Source organism: Coregonus lavaretus (assembly GCF_964263955.1).
Source record: "Coregonus lavaretus genome assembly, chromosome: 19".
Lineage (NCBI taxonomy): Eukaryota > Metazoa > Chordata > Actinopteri > Salmoniformes > Salmonidae > Coregonus > Coregonus lavaretus.
The window spans coordinates 44,081,033-44,100,478 of record NC_140006.1 but is presented as its reverse complement, the minus strand read 5'-3'; the positions used below and the strand labels follow the sequence as shown (position 1 = coordinate 44,100,478).

The 19,446-nt window shown below is 43.6% G+C and overlaps 1 protein-coding gene and 1 long non-coding RNA gene across 2 annotated transcripts; both read left to right on the top strand.

Annotated features, from left to right (window-relative positions):
* The first annotated feature begins 4,199 nt into the window (after nucleotides 1-4,199).
* On the top strand, nucleotides 4,200-5,994 carry LOC311146240. The gene is made up of 4 exons (XR_014614666.1): nucleotides 4,200-4,414; nucleotides 4,516-4,629; nucleotides 5,249-5,338; nucleotides 5,481-5,994. It is a non-coding gene; the product is annotated as an uncharacterized lncRNA (long non-coding RNA).
* Nucleotides 5,995-9,717: 3,723 nt separating this feature from the next.
* On the top strand, nucleotides 9,718-11,852 carry LOC311146827 (uncharacterized protein). Its single transcript, XM_084183423.1, has 4 exons — nucleotides 9,718-9,951; nucleotides 10,052-10,165; nucleotides 10,779-10,868; nucleotides 11,011-11,852. Exons 1-4 carry the CDS (start codon nucleotides 9,739-9,741, stop codon nucleotides 11,107-11,109), a joined length of 516 nt encoding a protein of 171 aa, XP_084039549.1. The 5' UTR covers nucleotides 9,718-9,738; the 3' UTR covers nucleotides 11,110-11,852.
* Nucleotides 11,853-19,446: the final 7,594 nt, after the last annotated feature.

Genomic DNA, 19,446 nt, shown 5'->3' with positions numbered 1-19,446 from the left:
ACTTGACTGCCCTTGACCAGCACAAAAACATCCTGTGGCATACTGCATTAGTATCGAACAGCCCCCGCGATATGCAACTTTTCAGGGAAGTCAGGAACCAATGTACACAATCAGTTAGGAAAGCAAAGGCTAGCTTTTTCAAACAGGAATTTGCATCCTGTAGCACTAACTCCAAAAAGTTTTGGGACACTGTAAAGTCCATGGAGAATAAGAGCACCTCCTCCCAGCTGCCCACTGCACTGAGGCTAGGAAACACTGTCACCACTGATAAATCTACAATAATCGAGAATTTCAACAAGCATTTTGCGACGGCTGGCCATGCTTTCCACCTGGCTACCACTACCCCGGCCACCAGCTCTGCACCTTCCGCTGCAACTTGCCCATGCCCCCCCCCCGCTTCTCCTTCACACAAATTCAGACAGCTGATGTTCTGAAAGAGCTGAAAAATCTGGACCCCTACAAATCAGCTGGGCTAGACAATCTGGACCCTTTCTTTCTAAAATTAGCCGCCGAAATCGTCGCAACCCCTATTACTAGCCTGTTCAACCTCTCTTTCGTAATGTCTGAGATCTTCAGAGATTGGAAAGCTGCCGCGGTCATCCCCCTCTTCAAAGGGGGTGACACTCTAGATCCAAACTGTTACAGACCTATATCCATCCTGCCCTGCCTTTCGAAAGTATTTGAAAGCCAAGCTAACAAACAGATCACCGACCATTTTCGAATCCCACCGTACCTTCTCCGCTATGCAATCCGGTTTCCGAGCTGGTCATGGGTGCACCTCAGCCACGCTCAAGGTCCTAAACGATATTTTAACCGCGATCGATAAAAGACAGTACTGCGCAGCCGTCTTCATCGACCTGGCCAAGGCTTTCGACTCTGTCAACCACCGCAGACTAAATAGCCTTGGTTTTTCTAATGACTGCCTCGCCTGATTCACCAACTACTTCTCAGATAGAGTTCAATGTGTCAAATCGGAGGGCCTGTTGTCTGGACCTCTGGCCGTCTCTATGGGGGGTGCCACAGGGTTCCATTCTCGGGCCGACTCTATTCTCGGTGTATATCAATGATGTCGCTCTTGCTGCTGGTGACACTAGTAAACACTAGTAAAACTAAATGCATGCTCTTCAACCGAACGCTGCTTGCACCCGCCCACCCGACTAGAATCACTACTCTCAGCGGGTCTAACCTAGAGTATGTGGACAACTACAAATACCTAGGTGTCTGGTTAGACTGTAAACTCTCCTTCCAGACTCACATTAAGCATCTCCAATCAAAAGTTAGATCTAGAATCGGCTTCCTATTTCGCAACAATGCCTCCTTCACTCATGCTGCCAAACATGCCCTCTTAAAACTGACTATCCTACCGATCCTTGACTTCGGCGATGTCATTTACAAAATAGCCTCCAACACTCTACTCAGCAAATTGGATGTAGTCTATCACAGTGCCATCCGTTTTGTCACCAAAGCCCCATACACTACCCACCATTGTGACCTGTACGCTCTTGTTGGCTGGCCCTCACTACATATTCGTCGCCAAACTCACTGGCTCCAGGTCATCTATAAATCATTGCTAGGCAAATCCCTGTCTTATCTTAGCTCACTGGTCACCATAGCAACACCCACCCGTAGTCTGCGCTCCAGCAGGTATATCTCACTGGTCATCCCCAAAGCCAACACCTCCTTTGGCCGCCATTCCTTCCAGTTCTCTGCTGCCAATGACTGGAACGAACTGCAAAAATCTCTGAAGCTGGAGACTCTTATCTCCCTCACTAACTTTAAGTGTCAGTTGTCAGAGCAGCTTACCGATCACTGCACCTGTACACAGCCATTCTGAAATTAGCCCACCCAACTACCTCATCCCCATATTGTTATTTATTTTGCTAATTTGCACCCCAGTATCTCTATTTGCACATCATCTTTTGCACATCTATCATTCCAGTGTTAATTACGAAAGTGTAACTATTTTTGCACTATGGCCTATTTATTTATTGCCTTACCTCCATAACTTACTACATTCGCACACACTGTATATATATTTTCTGTTGTATTTTTGACTTTATGTTTTGTTTACCCCATATGTAACTCTGTGTTGTTTTTATCGCACTGCTTTGCTTTATCTTGGCCAGGTCGCAGTTGTAAATGAGAACTTGTTCTCAACTGGCTTACCTGGTTAAATAAAGGTTAAATAATTTTTTGGGGGAAATATTGGTGGAAAATTACTAGTATTTCCATTTTTCAAATGTACTTGTTTTTTTTGTTCATTGTTGAAATAATGGTGGAATGGTACAATAGTTGTAAAGTGTAGAATAAATACACAAAACAAATGAAGATGTTGTCAAAGGTGAACATACAAACATTATCATGTTTATAAACAATCAGGTAGAATTACTTCACACACACACACACACACACACACACACACAGTGCATCTAAGTAGGCCTAGCTACAACCATTCTGTCCTGGAAGTCAATTATGCCACAGAGGTTAAACACTTGGGGTCGCCAGCATCCTCCTCTCTATGACCTCACAGGTCTCCATAATGTACTGCAACACTGTCTCTAATCCATGACGATAGGTGAAGGCCAGGCTGCAAAATGTACTGCAACACTGTCTCTAATCCATGACGATAGGTGAAGGCCAGGCTGCAAATAGAGTCTCCAGATGCCAAGTACCTGTGATGACGACAAAATAAATGTTTTGTTATTGGTTAACAATCAATTCTATTTTATTCTTCACAGATGTTGAATTGTGCAAAACCAGATGGAAGTCCCTCCGTGACACTTTTCTAAGGCATTTACGGAAGGCCCAACCCAGCGGTTCTGGGGGAACCAATCAGAAAGAATGGAAATACGTGAAAATATGATCATTCTTGATACCTTACATTCAGCCAAGAAGGGAAGTTATAATATACATTTGAATTGATTGCACTGAATTAAGAACCTCAAGGTCTTGCTGGCCTTATTTTATACTTGCTAAGTAACTACTTGATTGGTTAATGTCAACTGGTGTCCCATTTCTGAATTAGTGATTATATAGGCCTATAGATTATGAATTAGTCCCTTATTACAGAGGAATGATGAAAACCAGCAGTGTTAGACTTTGTGGCCCAGATTTGATTAATTCAATCGAATTTCAATCAAATTAATTTATAAAGCCCTTTTTACATCAGCAGATGTCACAAAGTGCTATACAGAAACCCAGCCTAAAACCCCAAACAGCAAGCAATGCAGATGTAGAAGCACGGTGGCTAGGAAAAACTCTCTAGAATGGCAGAAACCTAGGAAGAAACCTAGAGAGGAACCAGGCTCTGAGGGGTGGCCAGTCCCCTTCTGGCTGTGCAGGGTGGAGATTATAACAGTACATGGCCATTAAGGCCTGAGCTGAGGTTTCTAAAGTTTACTTAAACACATTTGACTTTTCATTTATATGTTGACCTATTTTCAGCTCAAGAGGCAACCTCAGCCTTGGAAATGCTTGATTTGCCTCATCCACAACCTGTGGAGCTCGATGACACTGAAGACGACGTGATGTCCCCGAGCCATGACCCTGTGACCCTGTGCTTCAGACGCCTGAACAACGGTCAAGAACAACCACTACAGACACGGCTCAAGACTGGCAGCCAAGAAAAAGAAAACAGAAGGTCAACCATCAAGATGTGAATGAAGAGCTGCTTGCGTTTGTCAGGAAGCCAATCCCTTCTGCTGCTAGCTCGGAGGATGAGGCATTTGTCCACAGCCTTGTGACAGAGCTGGAGAAAATAGGAAGAAACAAGGGATGCCTGAAAGTGCTACCATCAACTACTATCGTTGATTGTAAACTGGCAAGAAAAGGCACTAACAACAGTGTCCCGCCCCCAAATAAATATAATTGGTTCAGAGTTTGTTTTGATATTTCAACCTGCATGTCCTGATCTTGTCTGGTGTGGATGGACAAATATCAACATGCGGACGCAAGCGCGTGCCCGTTGTAGTCTGCATGCTATGTTAACGCTCTCTATTTTCATGAGAGCACGCCAAAACCATAATGTGTTCATTACAGCGTCAGTTCACTGGACTTTAACAAGACAACCTATGAGGCCTCCAAACCAAATAAGTGTATTTTATTTGCTCTGCAGAGGACCAAGGTCCAATGAACTTGAGTGAAAGAACCAAAGTTAACGTTTGATCTGCTTTGTACAAATACCTATTAGCATTGTGTCTAACTGTCCAGTGTTGAGATGAAGATGCATGGCCTCCTGAGTGTTCTTTTGGCCACATCAGCAGCCTTGCTGTTTACAGCTAAGGGACTGGAAAACTATGATATGTTGAGGGAGCTTGAGAAGAAACTTATTGACATGGTTATTAGATATGCAAATAAGAATAGCATTGCAAAAAATGAGCACCTCAATTTTTGCAAAGTTATTGAACCATATGAGGTAAGATTAAATTATTAATGTTTTGTCTTTTTAAAAAAAATGTTTTTTAAATGTACGATTCACCATTGTTATAATATTTGTATTTTTTTTTCTGTCTATAGGTCAAGGGTCAGGAATTGAAAATCAACTTGTTATTGAAAGCAACAGTCTGCCCTAAGGCCAGTAGAGATAGTGAACACAAACATCGCCATGACTGTGAATTTAAAACCAACAGGGTGAGTAGTTCAGGTCCTCTATGTATATGATTAGTCTACTATCCTCTTATCACTTATTAACATGCCATAGCTGTGAGACTTAAATATCCACATATTATTTTAAATAGTTTTCTTGTAAAGGATGAGGATACATTCAACTCCCTAAGAGCACATTGGACTGCTCCAGATAACTGCACGCTCTGGTTTAGAGCCGTACTTCATGGCAGTAGGAAGGATCCTCCATGTGTGTGATTAGAGTTGTAGCCCTCTGTGATCATTTCTGATTTGTGAAGATAATGACGCTGAAGCACAAGAGAGGTGTAGATTTCAGTTAAGTTATTGCATTTACCTAGACTCTGGACTGTGAAGGAGGTCAGTAAAAGCTCACCCATGTCCAAATGCAGGACTTTAGTATTTCATATAATCAATCTACCTCGTCTATACATTCTTACTTCATGTGGTCCTCTGTAGCTCAATTGGTAGAGCACGGCGCTTGTAACGCCAGGGTAGTGGGTTCGATCCCCGGGACCACCCGTACGTAAAAATGTATGCGCACGTGACTGTAAGTCGCTTTGGATAAAAGCGTCTGCTAAATGGCTTATTATTATTATTATTATGTATGTCCTTTCTGTCTCTGCAGCCCTATATAAACTGTGTTGTTTGCAACAAAAACTTCCATGACAGCACTGACCCCTACATTGACTGTGTTCGGAACAAAGATGTAAAGACGGTAACTAAGCTTCTAAACTTAGAAAAAACGTGTCGTACACAAAAACAAACTTCTACTTTAAAATACAAATGTGTTAAATTCTAATTTCATTAACTTTTTCTCCTGACAAAATCATTGTGTTTTATATGATTGTTCTTTTCAGCGTGATGTCATCCGACACGACAAGTGTTCAACTCTTCTTCGTGGAGCGGAAACAGCTTTAGCCTCAAATGACAAAGAAGACCATCAGACTGGATGCTTTGGCTGTTTCTGATAACTAATGAAAGTACTTGTCCAGCACTGATGGTCAGAGGCAGTCCTTATAAAGCACTTCTGTCTTTGGATTTTCAACGTAGCCTTTGGGAGTTTCGGTTGGGAGATTCAACACAATGCAATTGTATCAAAAATACTCTGGATTTCCATTTTGAAGGACTCTTTTAATCCCTTGTGGTATCTTAAACCACAGAGCAAAATGCTAAACGTACCCTTCTTTGCTGATTCTCCACAAATAATCAAAGAAAAAGTGTGAACTTAAGATTCACACGGAGAGTATTACAATGTTGTACGCTTACGAAATAATATTACTGTTGAAAATAAAGCTCATTTAACCAGTATAACAGTATATGAGGGGTGAAAATGATTGCAACAAAGAAATAAACCACAAATGAAACAAGAAAGCCGTTATTGGATTTTCTCTTTTCAAAATCTTAGCATTTGTTTTACGTTTTTTGGGAAGAAAATTGCCTGTATGTCTGCATATGTCTTGCAGTGTAAAAGGACATTCTACCTCTCTCAGGGCAGAGTTCCCACAGTCTGTCCTCTCTGAGCAGTCAGGTCTGCCTGTGACAGCAGATCACGACATGGTTTTTATAGGTACAATAATGAACGTAGGGTCTGGTCTCTATGGCCAGGCTGAGTCTGCACATTGTCAATTCAGTATTTTCCTCAGTTACTGTGATCACAAGTCTGCCATCGTGTACAACTGTGTGTGTAGGCCAAATAGCATTAAAGTTTGCTTTGGGTTTTTGTGGTCTTTCCAATAGGTGATATATTTTTATTTTAGATTTGTTATAGACGGGTTGGTTGTTTAACAACAAAACCGACACGTGCGCAACTATTGAGCAAAACAGACGGGGTTGGCTTAGATTGTTGACAACATGTAAACTATATTTTGTCTCCAATGTTTATTGAAAACATAAATAAATGGGCTCAATGGGCACTTAATATCTCTCAAATACATCGTTACAGTTGTTGGTTAGCTAGCTAGCGAATTTTAGCCATATTAGCATTGACATGAAATCAGTCAAAACACCTCGAAACAAGACATCGTATCAAGAACAAGATAAAACTTGCTGAAACGAGCCACCTACGATTCCCCACGTTACTTCTTGTCATTGTTGCTATCTGACCGTTCAGAATCATAACAAAACACGGCTTCCGCCCCCATCGATGGGCGTGCATAATTTTTGCAGCGAGCATTAACCAGTTAAATGTAACTAAATGTCATCTGCGTAATCCCCAAAAGTAATTATTTATCATGAGAGGGCCATAAACAATAACTAGTAATGCTGCATACTCAAAGAAAGGTTCAAATCTCACCTTTTCTGGTAAAAATAGTTATACATTGCTGAGGTGTAGTCACTTCTGAGGACACAAGCTCAAGTATAAAAATATGAAATATTATATGATGTATTTCCTATTCAACAAAACTGTATGAATAATGCTTGAAATTACATATGCTTTCTAAATATAGCATAATGAAATTATAACATTACTAACTGTAATTTTTCACCTTCCTTATAACTAAAATAGATATTTGCATGTTTAGTGTTAGAGAAAATGTGCATATTTTCTAAATGTCTCTTGATCAGAACGTCTGCCCACATCGCTGTGAAGGTCTCACTGTCACGATCGTCGTAAGCAACGGACCAAGGCGCAGCATGATAAGCGTACATTATTTTTATTTAAGTACACACCCGAACAAAAACAACAAAACGATACGTGAAGTCCTAGGTCACAAACACAAACACAAACACAAACACAAACACAAACACAAACACAAACACAAACACAAACACAACACGGAACAAGATCCCACAATGACTAGTGCAAACAGGCTGCTTAAGTATGGTTCCCAATCAGAGACAACGAACCACAGCTGACTCTGATTGGGAACCAACCGGCCAACATAGAAATACATGAACTAGAATCCCCAACATAGAAAAAACAACATAGAAGCTACACACCCTGGCTCAACATTTCAGAGTCCCCAGAGCCAGGGCGTGACAGTACCCCCCTCCCAAAGGCGCGGACTGCGACCGCGCCACACAAACACAAGAGGGTAGGGGCAGGGTGGGTCCAGACTGGAGCCGCTGGCCGGAGCTGGACTGGACACCGGTGGAGCGGATTGCTCTGGCTCCGGAGTGGATCCACTGACTGGAGTTGGACCAGACCCCGGTGGAGCGGATTACTCTGGCTCTGGAGTGGAGCAGCTGACCGGTGCCGGACTAGGCACCGGTGGAACAGGCACGGGCCTTGCCGGACTGGACACCCGCCCGCACCACTGGCTTGGTGCGGGGAGCAGGAACGGACCGGACTGACGACGCGCACCACTGGCTTGGTGCGGGGAGCAGGAACGGGCCGGACCGGGCTGACGACATGCACCACTGGCTTGGTGCGGGGAGCAGGAACGGGCCGGACCGGGCTGGCGACGCGCACCACTGGCTTGGTGCGAGGGGCAGGAACAGGCCGGACCGGGCTGGCGACGCGCACCACTGGTTTTGAGATTTGTTTTTCTCCAGAAAATCACATTGTAGGATTTTTTATGAATTTATTTGCAAATTATGGTGGAATATAAGTATTTGGTCACCTACAAACAAGCAAGATTTCTGGCTCTCACAGACCTGTAACTTCTTCTTTAAGAGGCTCCTCTGTCCTCCACTCGTTACCTGTATTAATGGCACCTGTTTGAACTTGTTATCAGTATAAAAGACACCTGTCCACAACCTCAAACAGTCACACTCCAAACTCCACTATGGCCAAGACCAAAGAGCTGTCAAAGGACACCAGAAACAAAATTGTAGACCTGCACCAGGCTGGGACGACTGAATCTGCAATAGGTAAGCAGCTTGGTTTGAAGAAATCAACTGTGGGAGCAAATATTAGGAAATGGAAGGCATACAAGACCACTGATAATCTCCCTCGATCTGGGGCTCCACGCAAGATCTCACCCCGTGGGGTCAAAATGATCACAAGAACGGTGAGCAAAAATCCCAGAACCACACGGGGGGACCTAGTGAATGACCTGCAGAGAGCTGGGACCAAAGTAACAAAGCCTACCATCAGTAACACACTACACCGCCAGGGACTCAAATCCTGCAGTGCCAGACGTGTCCCCCTGCTTAAGTCAGTACATGTCCAGGCCCGTCTGAAGTTTGCTAGAGTGCATTTGGATGATCCAGAAGAGGATTGGGAGAATGTCATATGGTCAGATGAAACCAAAATATAACTTTTTGGTAAAAACTCAACTCGTCGTGTTTGGAGGACAAAGAATGCTGAGTTGCATCCAAAGAACACCATACCTACTGTGAAGCATGGGGGTGGAAACATCATGCTTTGGGGCTGTTTTTCTGCAAAGGGACCAGGACGACTGCTCCGTGTAAAGGAAAGAATGAATGGGGCCATGTATCGTGAGATTTTGAGTGAAAACCTCCTTCCATCAGCAAGGGCATTGAAGATGAAACGTGGCTGGGTCTTTCAGCATGACAATGATCCCAAACACACCGCCCGGGCAACGAAGGAGTGGCTTTGTAAGAAGCATTTCAAGGTCCTGGAGTGGCCTAGCCAGTCTCCAGATCTCAACCCCATAGAAAATCTTTGGAGGGAGTTGAAAGTCTGTGTTGCCCAGCGACGTTTGACCTGTGTCATTGCCAACAAAGGGTATATAACAAAGTATTGAGAAACTTTTGTTATTGACCAAATACTTATTTCCCACCATAATTATCAAATAAAATCATAAAAAATCCTACAATGTGATTTTCTGGAGAAAAAAAATCTCATTTTGTCTGTCATAGTTGACGTGTACCTATGATGAAAATTACAGGCCTCTCTCATATTTTTAAGTGGGAGAACTTGCACAATTGGTGGCTGACTAAATACTTTTTTCCCCCACTGTATGTTAACGCTCTCTATTTTCATGAGAGCACGCCAAAACCATAATGTGTTCATTACAGCGTCAGTTCATTGGACTTTAACAAGACAACCTATGAGGCCTCCAAACCAAATAAGTGTATTTTATTTGCTCTGCAGAGGACCAAGATCCAATGAACTTGAGTGAAAGTCCTTGATCCAAAGTTAATGTTTGATCTGCTTTGTACAAATACCTACAGTATTAGCATTGTGTCTCACTGTCCAGTGTTGAGATGAAGATGAATGGCCTCCTGTGTGTTCTTTTGGCCACATCAGCAGCCTTGCTGTTTACAGCTAAGGGACAGGAAAACTATGATATGTTGAGGGAGCTTGACAAGAAACATGTTGACATGGCTATTAGATATGCAAATAAGAATGACGAGCTTCAGAAAAGCATTGCAAAAAATGAGCACCTCAATTTTTTCAAAGTTAATGATCAATCTGAGGTAAGATTAAATTATTAATGTTTTGTCTTTAAAAAAAAAAAAGTTTTTTAATGTACGATTCACCGTTGTTATAATATTTGTATTTTTTTTCTGTCTATAGGTCAAGGGTCAGGAATTTAGAATCAACTTGTTATTGAAAGCAACAGTCTGCCCTAAGGCCAGTAGTGAGAGTGAACACAAACATCGCCATGACTGTGGCTTTAAACCCAACAGGGTGAGTAGTTCAGGTCCTCCATGTATATGATTAGTCTACTATCCTCTTATCGCTTATTAACATGCCATAGCTGTGAGACTTAAATATCCACATACTATTTTAAATAGTTTTCTTGTAAAGGATGAGGATACATTCAACTCCCTAAGAGCACATTGGACTGCTCCAGATAACTGCACGCTCTGGTTTAGAGCCGTACTTCATGGCAGTAGGAAGGATCCTCCATGTGTGTGATTAGAGTTGTAGCCCTCTGTGATCATTTCTGATTTGTGAAGATAATGACGCTGAAGCACAAGAGAGGTGTAGATTTCAGTTAAGTTATTGCATTTACCTAGACTCTGGACTGTGAAGGAGGTCAGTAAAAGCTCACCCATGTCCAAATGCAGGACTTTAGTATTTCATATAATCAATCTACCTCGTCTATACATTCTTACTTCATGTGGTCCTCTGTAGCTCAATTGGTAGAGCACGGCGCTTGTAACGCCAGGGTAGTGGGTTCGATCCCCGGGACCACCCGTACGTAAAAATGTATGCGCACGTGACTGTAAGTCGCTTTGGATAAAAGCGTCTGCTAAATGGCTTATTATTATTATGTATGTCCTTTCTGTCTCTGCAGCCCTATATAAACTGTGTTGTTTGCAACAAAAACTTCCATGACAGCACTGACCCCTACATTGACTGTGTTCGGAACAAAGATGTAAAGACGGTAACTAAGCTTCTAAACTTAGAAAAAACGTGTCGTACACAAAAACAAACTTCTACTTTAAAATACAAATGTGTTAAATTCTAATTTCATTAACTTTTTCTCCTGACAAAATCATTGTGTTTTATATGATGGTTCTTTTCAGCGTGATGTCATCCGACACGACAAGTGTTCAACTCTTCTTCATGGAGCGGAAACAATTTCATCCTTCAACCGGGATGTTTTGGCTGTTTCTGATTACTAATGAAAGTACTTGTTCAGCACTGATGGTCAGAGGCAGTCCTTATAAAGCACTTCTGTCTTTGGATTTTCAACGTAGCCTTTGGGAGTTTCGGTTGGGAGTTTCAACACAATGCAATTGTATCAAAAATACTCTGGATTTCCATTTTGAAGGACTCTTTTAATCCCTTGTGGTATCTTAAACCACAGAGCAAAATGCTAAACGTACCCTTCTTTGCTGATTCTCCACAAATAATCAAAAAAAAAGTGTGAACTTAAGATTCACACGGAGAGTATTACAATGTTGTACGCTTACGAAATAATATTACTGTTGAAAATAAATCTCATTTATCCAGTATAACAGTATATGAGGGGTGAAAATGATTGCAACAAAGAAATAAACCACAAATGAAACAAGAAAGCCGTTATTGGATTTTCTCTTTTCAAAATCTTAGCATTTGTTTTACGTTTTTTGGGAAGAAAATTGCCTGTATGTCTGCATATGTCTTGCAGTGTAAAAGGACATTCTACCTCTCTCAGGGCAGAGTTCCCACAGTCTGTCCTCTCTGAGCAGTCAGGTCTGCCTGTGACAGCAGATCACGACATGGTTTTTATAGGTACAATAATGAACGTAGGGTCTGGTCTCTATGGCCAGGCTGTGTCTGCACATTGTCAATTCAGTATTTTCCTCAGTTACTGTGATCATAAGTCTGCCATCGTGTACAACTGTGTGTGTAGGCCAAATAGCATTAAAGTTTGCTTTGGGTTTTTGTGGTCTTTCCAATAGGTGATATATTTTTATTTTAGATTTGTTATAGACGGGTTGGTTGTTTAACAACAAAACCGACACGTGCGCAACTATTGAGCAAAACAGACGGGGTAGGCTTAGATTGTTGACAACATGTAAACTATATTTTGTCTCCAATGTTTATTGAAAACATAAATAAATGTGCTCAATGGGCACTTAATATCTCTCAAATACATCGTTACAGTTGTTGGTTAGCTAGCTAGTGAATTTTAGCCATATTAGCATTGACATGAAATCAGTCAAAACACCTCGAAACAAGACATGGTATCAAGAACAAGATAAAACTTGCTGAAACGAGCCACCTACGATTCCCATACGTTACTTCTTGTCATTGTTGCTATCTGACCGTTCAGAATCATAACAAAACACGACATCGATGGGCGCGCATCATTTTTTGCGGCAAGCATTAACCAGTTAAATGTAACTAAATGTCATCGAAAATGTCATCTGCGTAATCCCCAAAAGTAATTATTTATCATGAGAGGGCCTTAAACAATAACTAGTAATGCTGCATACTCAAAGAAAGGTTCAAATCTCACCTTTTCTGGTAAAAAATAGTTATACATTGCTGAGGTGTAGCCACTTCTGAGGACACAAGCTCAAGTATAAAAATATGAAATATTATATGATGTATTTCCTATTCAACAAAACTGTATGAATAATGCTTGAAATTACATATGCTTTCTAAATATAGCATAATGAAATTATAACATTACTAACTGTACTTTTTCACCTTCCTTATAACTAAAATAGATATTTGCATGTTTAGTGTTAGAGAAAATGTGCATATTTTCTAAAGGTCTCTTGATCAGAACGTCTGCCCACATCGCTGTGAAGGTCTCACAGAGCTCTAGCCCGGCTTCCTGAACCCGTTAGGAACTCGCCTTTCATCTCATATTAATATTGTCCATCTATGACAAACAGAAAGTGTTTTCTGTTTAACGATGAATGGCTATAAATCGATCTCTGAATGTGCTACCATGATGAAACCACTCTCTCCTGCTGCGCTACGATATAATGACTGCAGGCATGTGCTTTTGTCCGTGGCTGTGATGTAGGGTTCTGCCAGGAGTTGATGGACAGTCGGAAGAGCGAATGAAATGTCAGGAGGGACATTCCAGCTTTAAGTGGTTTTAGTTTTCACATCCTGTGTCACACAGGAAGAAGACTACTGTGTCTGTGGGAGCTAGGGCTATCGCTTAATGCAAGCCATTTCCATCTACAGTATCCACAGAACAATTTTACAAGCAAAAACGTTGGTCAGAACCGGTAACAGAATCACGCAGGTCCCCATACAAAGGGGATCTTACAGCTAAGATATTTAAACCCTCTTAAAGTATCACGCCTTGTGCAAGGAGAAAATCCTGTCGAATTGAAACCTGCTAATCTTTTTTTTCAAATATGCGACCCAACGGACCAAAGCCTTGAGACTGAAAAGGCAGTGGGAGTGCTATGCCCCAGGACAGAACCAAGGAGCCAATAGAGTAATTTATGGGGTATCGCTGGATATAATGGAGGGTCATATCATAGATGTCTTCCAGTTCAAAGGGACTCTAAATGGACAGAGAAGCGAGTAGCAAACAATTGGGTGGGGAAACAAGATGGCGTATTGAACACAAAGCGGTAAAATTCACCTCAAGATAAAAACATAATATTCAATATCAGGAAGTTAGACTAAATATTAACATTTCATATATTTGAGGGTAATAACATTCATTCTGGATAATAACACAAAACAAATTATAAGGCTAGAGAAATGTATCGACAAATATTGCAACAACACGCAACACCCAAACATGACTGAAGATAAACGAGGAGAATCAATCTCCAAGAGAAAACGAGACTCCTCGACTGATACAGATGATTTATGCTTTTCACCACTCGGACTGGTAAGTGTGGAAAGCGACCTGTTGAAGTCGATAAATGACAAACTGGGCATACTGGAGTTGGTCGTTAATGATGTAAAAGAGTTGAAGGCGAGTCTGGAAATGAGTGACGGAAAAGCTGCGATAATGGAGAGAGATACAAAAAAACTAAAAGGGACAGTCACTAGGATGGAAACGGACGTTAAGGAACTTAAAAAGGAGAACAAACTTCTGAGAGAAGCCTTACTAGATATACAAACTAGATCGATGAGAGAAAATCTAGTACTTACGGGTATCCAGGAAAAGGAGGGAGAGATTACAGAAAGAATAGCGAGGGACTTCTTACAGCGCTGCAGATTCCACTCGAGGTTGTCGATAAAATCCAACTCGATCGTGTACACCGTTTCAGACAAAGAGGGCAGAGATATGAGTGTCCAATCGTTGCCAAATTTGCCTTTTTTAAGGACAAAGTAATGGTTAAAAGCCTAGGAAAAAGACTTGCTGGCACGAAAATAGGCATGAATGATCAGTTCCCGAGGGAGATTGCAGAACGGCGCAAAGTTCTGTACCCAATCTTCAAGGAAAACAGATTAAAAGGGAAGCGTGTTGCTCTCGTTGTTGATAAACTGTATATTGACAACCAAATGTTCCGCGACACAAAGACCACTCCATGGCTATTCTGAAAGTTCTAATAGAGGAGTCGAATAATGGAACACCCAATACTAGTCATGGTAGAGATTGTAATAATAAAACATATTTATAGTAGGTATAGTAATTTATAAAGGAATAAGACAGTATTACAAGAAAAGATAACAAGTTAAATAATACATCTTCAAATACAACTAAATTAGAACACAAGTACTCAATCAACATAGTGGAGATAAAAACATAGCGAACAGAAGACATAGAAGGCACAGTATGTGGGTATGTGTGGATGAATTGTGATGGAAGGCGTGGTGTGCATTTTGGTGTTTGAATAAGTGTGGCTGTCACGGATTCAGTGGCGTTAAGTGAGTGAGAAAGGAAATGGTTGCATATCCCAGAACCATCATTGTGGCCCAGGTGGCACAAAATAATCAAAGGTCTGACTGCACGGAGATGCTTGGGAAAAATTGGTTACAACTGGGGACCAGAGTGTTTGTGTCTCAGGTGAAGAGGGTGGATCTGATCTCCATCACCTAGGACTTGACATAGATTAAATAGATTAATCAAATCTCACATTGTTGTCAATTTCTGCTCAATCTTGCATGCTTTCTCAATCAGCTGTAACTGTATATGCATTGATAAATCAGGTCCTTTCTTGAGTTGGGCTCTGGGATGTAACAACCGTTGCGCATCTGATTTTATGGTTGATTGTGGAGGAAATGGGTTGAGTGTGTTAGAGTATATGCATGTGTGTTTATCCCACATCTGTTGCAAGGGAGAATATAAAATAAAGCACAATAATTGTTTGCTAAAATAATAATTGCTTGTCAAAAATGAAATGTAATACAATGGCAATCCGGGTTATATGTTAAAATCCTACGCATGAACTGCCGACATTATTACGCATATTAATTGGTAATGATGGAAAATAAGATATGCATGATATTTGAATATAATATAAATATAAATAATATAATAATATATAATATTCTAAATTCCAAGCATCTGCCTCTAACCCTAGGAAGCTCTTTGCCACATTCTCCTCCCTGCTGAATCCTCCCCCCCCCCTCCCCCCTCCTCTCTCTCTGTGGATGACTTCGTCAACCACTTTGAAAAGAAGGTTGACGACATCCGATCCTCGTTTATTAAGTCTAATGACACTGCTGGTCCTACTCACACTGCCCTACCCTATGCTTTGACTTCTTTCTCCCCTCTCTCTCCAGATAAAATCCTGCGACTTGTGACTGCAGGCCACCCAACAACCTGCCCGCTTGACCCCATCCCCTCCTCTCTTCTCCAGACCATCTCCGGTGACCTTCTCCCCTACCTAACCTCGCTGATAAACTCATCCTTGACCGCTGGCTATGTCCCTTCCGTCTTCAAGAGAGCGAGAGTTGCACCCCTTCTCAAAAAACCAACACTTGATCCCACTGACGTCAACAACTACAGACCAGTATCCCTTCTTTCTTTTCTCTCCAAAACTATTGAGCATGCCGTCTTTAGCCAACTCTCTTGCTATCTCTCTCAGAATGACCTTCTTGATCCAAACCAGTCAGGTTTCAGGACTGGTCATTCAACTGAGACTGCTCTTCTCTGTGTCACGGAGGCTCTCCGCACTGCTAAAGCTAACTCTCTCTCCTCTGCTCTTGTCCTTCTAGACCTGTCTGCTGCCTTTGATACTGTGAACCATCAGATCCTCCTCTCCACCCTCTCCGAGCTGGGCATCTCCGGCGCGGCTCACTCCTGGATTGCGTCCTACCTGACCGGTCGCTCCTACCAAGTGGCGTGGCGAGAAGCTGTCTCCGCACCACGTGCTCTCACCACTGGTGTCCCCCAGGGCTCAGTTCTAGGCCCTCTCCTATTCTCCCTATACACCAAGTCACTTGGCTCTGTCATATCCTCACATGGCCTCTCCTATCATTGCTACGCTGACGATACACAACTAATCTTCTCCTTTCCCCCTTCTAATAACCAGGTGGCGAATCGCATCTCTGCATGTCTGGCAGACATATCAGTATGGATGACGGATCACCACCTCAAGCTGAACCCTGGCAAGACGGAGCTGCTCTTCCTCCCGGGGAAGGACTGCCCGTTCCATGATCTCGCCATCACGGTTGACAACTCCGTTGTGTCCTCCTCCCAGAGTGCGAAGAGCCTTGTTGTGACCCTGGACAACACCCTGTCGTTCTCCGCTAACATCAAGGCGGTGACCCGATCCTGCAGGTTCATGCTCTACAACATTCGGAGAGTACGACCCTGCCTTACACAGGAAGCGGCACAGGTCCTAATCCAGGCACTTGTCATCTCCCGTCTGGATTACTGCAACTTGCTGTTGGCTGGGCTCCCTGCCTGTGCCATTAAACCCCTACAACTCATCCAGAACGCCGCAGCCCGTCTGGTGTTTGTCACGACCCGGTGCGAGAAACTGTCACTAATAATTGTCAGAACCCAGAAGATGAGGCAGACACATCAGTACTAGAGATGGTGGTTTAATAAAGAACAAAATCCTCAGGCAAAGAAACTAAATCCACAATGTCCAAAAATAAAGCCAAGAGGCACAAAGAGGAAAACCTCCAAAAAACAAAGAAACTCCACAAAGTGGTAAAAATCCCACCAGAGAAATATCCATATAACACAAGGCTTGGGCTGGGGCTGGGTGCTAACTTACAAACACTGAGCAAGGAACTGAGGAACACACAGGGTTTAAATACTAACAAAGGAATGACCTACAGGTGCAAACAATAATTAGATCAAGAAAAAAACAAAAGGTGCAAAAAGGTGCAATGGGGACATCTAGTGACCAAAACCCGAACAGTCATGGCCAAAACCTGACAGAATCCCCCTCCTAGGAACGGCTCCTGACGTTCCTACCAGCCTTCTCAGGGTGGAGGGCCCTGAACTGACGAATGAGGTCAGGGTCCAGTATGTCCTTGGCAGGAACCCAGGAGCGCTCCTCGGGACCGTAGCCTTCCCAGTCCACCAGATACTGCCAGGACCGCTGCACCCGGCGGGAATCCAGTATCCGGTGGACGGTATAAGCCGACTGGCCACCGATGACACGGGGCGGAGGGGGAGGTCTGCCTGCCGGAATAAGGGGAGAAAAAACAACAGGTTTTAATAAAGAAATGTGAAATGTTGGATTGATCTTAAGGGATCTGGGTAAGTGCAGGCGAAAAGTAACGGGATTGACTCTCCTGGCAATCTTAAAGGGACCGATGAACCTCTGGGACAGCTTGCGAGACTCCACCCGTAGCGGTAGGTTCTTAGTTGAGAGCCATACTCTCTGGCCGGGGTACAGGGTAGGACCGGGACGGCGACCTCTGTTGGCTTGTCGTTGGTACTGCTGAGAGGAACGCAGAAGATTAAGACGTGCCTTCTTCCACGTAAGCCGACAGCGTCTGATGAACCTCGAGGCTGAAGGCACTCTGACTTCTGCCTCCTGGTCCGGGAACAATAGAGGTGCATAGCCAAACTGACACTCATGCGGGGACATACCAGTGGAGGAGGAGCACAAGGTGTTGTGCGCGTACTCGGCCCAAACAATGAAGGATGACCAAGTGGACGGGTTGTTGGAAACCATGCATCTGAGGGTGGTTTCCAGCTCCTGATTCATCCTCTCAGTTTGGCCATTGGACTCCGGATGGTACCCGGAAGATAAACTGGCCGTGGCCCCTATGAGTTGGCAGAAGGCCTTCCAAAACCTTGAGGCGAACTGGGGACCTCTGTCGGAAACCATATCTTGCGGGATCCCAAAGACTCGGAACACATGGTTAATCACCAACTCAGCTGTTTCCTTGGCAGAAGGTAATTTGGTCAAAGGAACAAACCTGGCCGCCTTAGAAAACCTGTCGATGATGACTAGGATCGTAGTATTACCATGGGACGGAGGAAGGCCAGTAATAAAGTCCAATGAGATATGGGACCAGGGTCGGTGGGGAATAGATAGAGGGTGAAGGAGTCCTTGAGGGCGAAGGTGAGAAGATTTGCCCTGGCAGCACACGGAACAGGCCTTGATGAAAGTGGCAACGTCTTCCTTCATGGTGGGCCACCAGAACTTACGCTGGATGAACTCCAAGGTGCGGCCTATGCCCGGGTGACAGGTGAGGCGAGAGGAGTGCCCCCACCGAAGGACTTGGGACCTTGCTGCCTTGGGAACAAACAACCGATTAGCAGGACCTCCACCAGGACCCGGTTCGATGGCTTGAGCTTGTTTCACGGTATCCTCCACTTGCCACGAGATCGGAGCCACGATCTTAGCGGCCGGAAGGACAGTCATGTCAGTATCTTCTCGAATGGCAGGAGAGTAGATTCGTGACAAGGCGTCCGGTTTGAGATTCTTCGACCCGGGTCTATAGGTGAGGATAAACTGAAATCGGCTGAAGAAAAGAGACCATCGAGCTTGTCTGGCGTTCAACCGCTTCGCCTGCTGGATATACTCCAGATTCTTGTGGTCCGTAAGCACTTGAAACGGTTGAGAAGCCCCCTCGAGCCAGTGTCTCCATTCCTTCAATGCCATCTTAACCGCTAGGAGTTCACGGTCCCCCACATCGTAATTCCTCTCGGCCGGGGTAAGCCGGTGAGAGAAGAAGGCGCAAGGATGAAGCTTCTTGTCTTCACCCCTCTGAGACAGGACAGCTCCAACCCCAACCTCCGATGCGTCTACCTCCACCACAAAAGGTTCCTCCGCCGTTGGTAGTGTCAGGATTTGAGCAGAGAGGATGCGCTGCTTGATTCCTTGGAAGGCCGTCTCAGCTTCTCTCCCCCACAGAAACCTTGTGTTGCCACCCTTGGTTACCGCCGAGAGAGGGGCTGCCACCGAGCTGAAGTTCTTGATGAACTTGCGGTAAAAGTTGGTGAAGCCCAGGAAACGTTGAACTTCCTTAACGGACTTGGGGGTGGGCCAATCCGCTACCGCCTCTACCTTCTTGGGGTCCATCTGGACTCGTCCGGGTTCCACAATAAATCCCAGGAATTGTACTCGAGAGGAATGGAATTCACACTTCTCCGGCTTAACGTACAAATGGCTGTCTAGGAGGCGTTTGAG

Bases quoted from the DNA above. Each gene is read 5' to 3' on its own strand.
- LOC311146827 (XM_084183423.1), top strand. From the start codon at position 9,739: ATGAAGATGAATGGCCTCCTGTGTGTTCTTTTGGCCACATCAGCAGCC. The intron at 9,952-10,051 runs GTAAGATTAAAT...TTCTGTCTATAG, and splicing joins AAGTTAATGATCAATCTGAG to GTCAAGGGTCAGGAATTTAG. The intron at 10,869-11,010 runs GTAACTAAGCTT...GGTTCTTTTCAG, and splicing joins GGAACAAAGATGTAAAGACG to CGTGATGTCATCCGACACGA.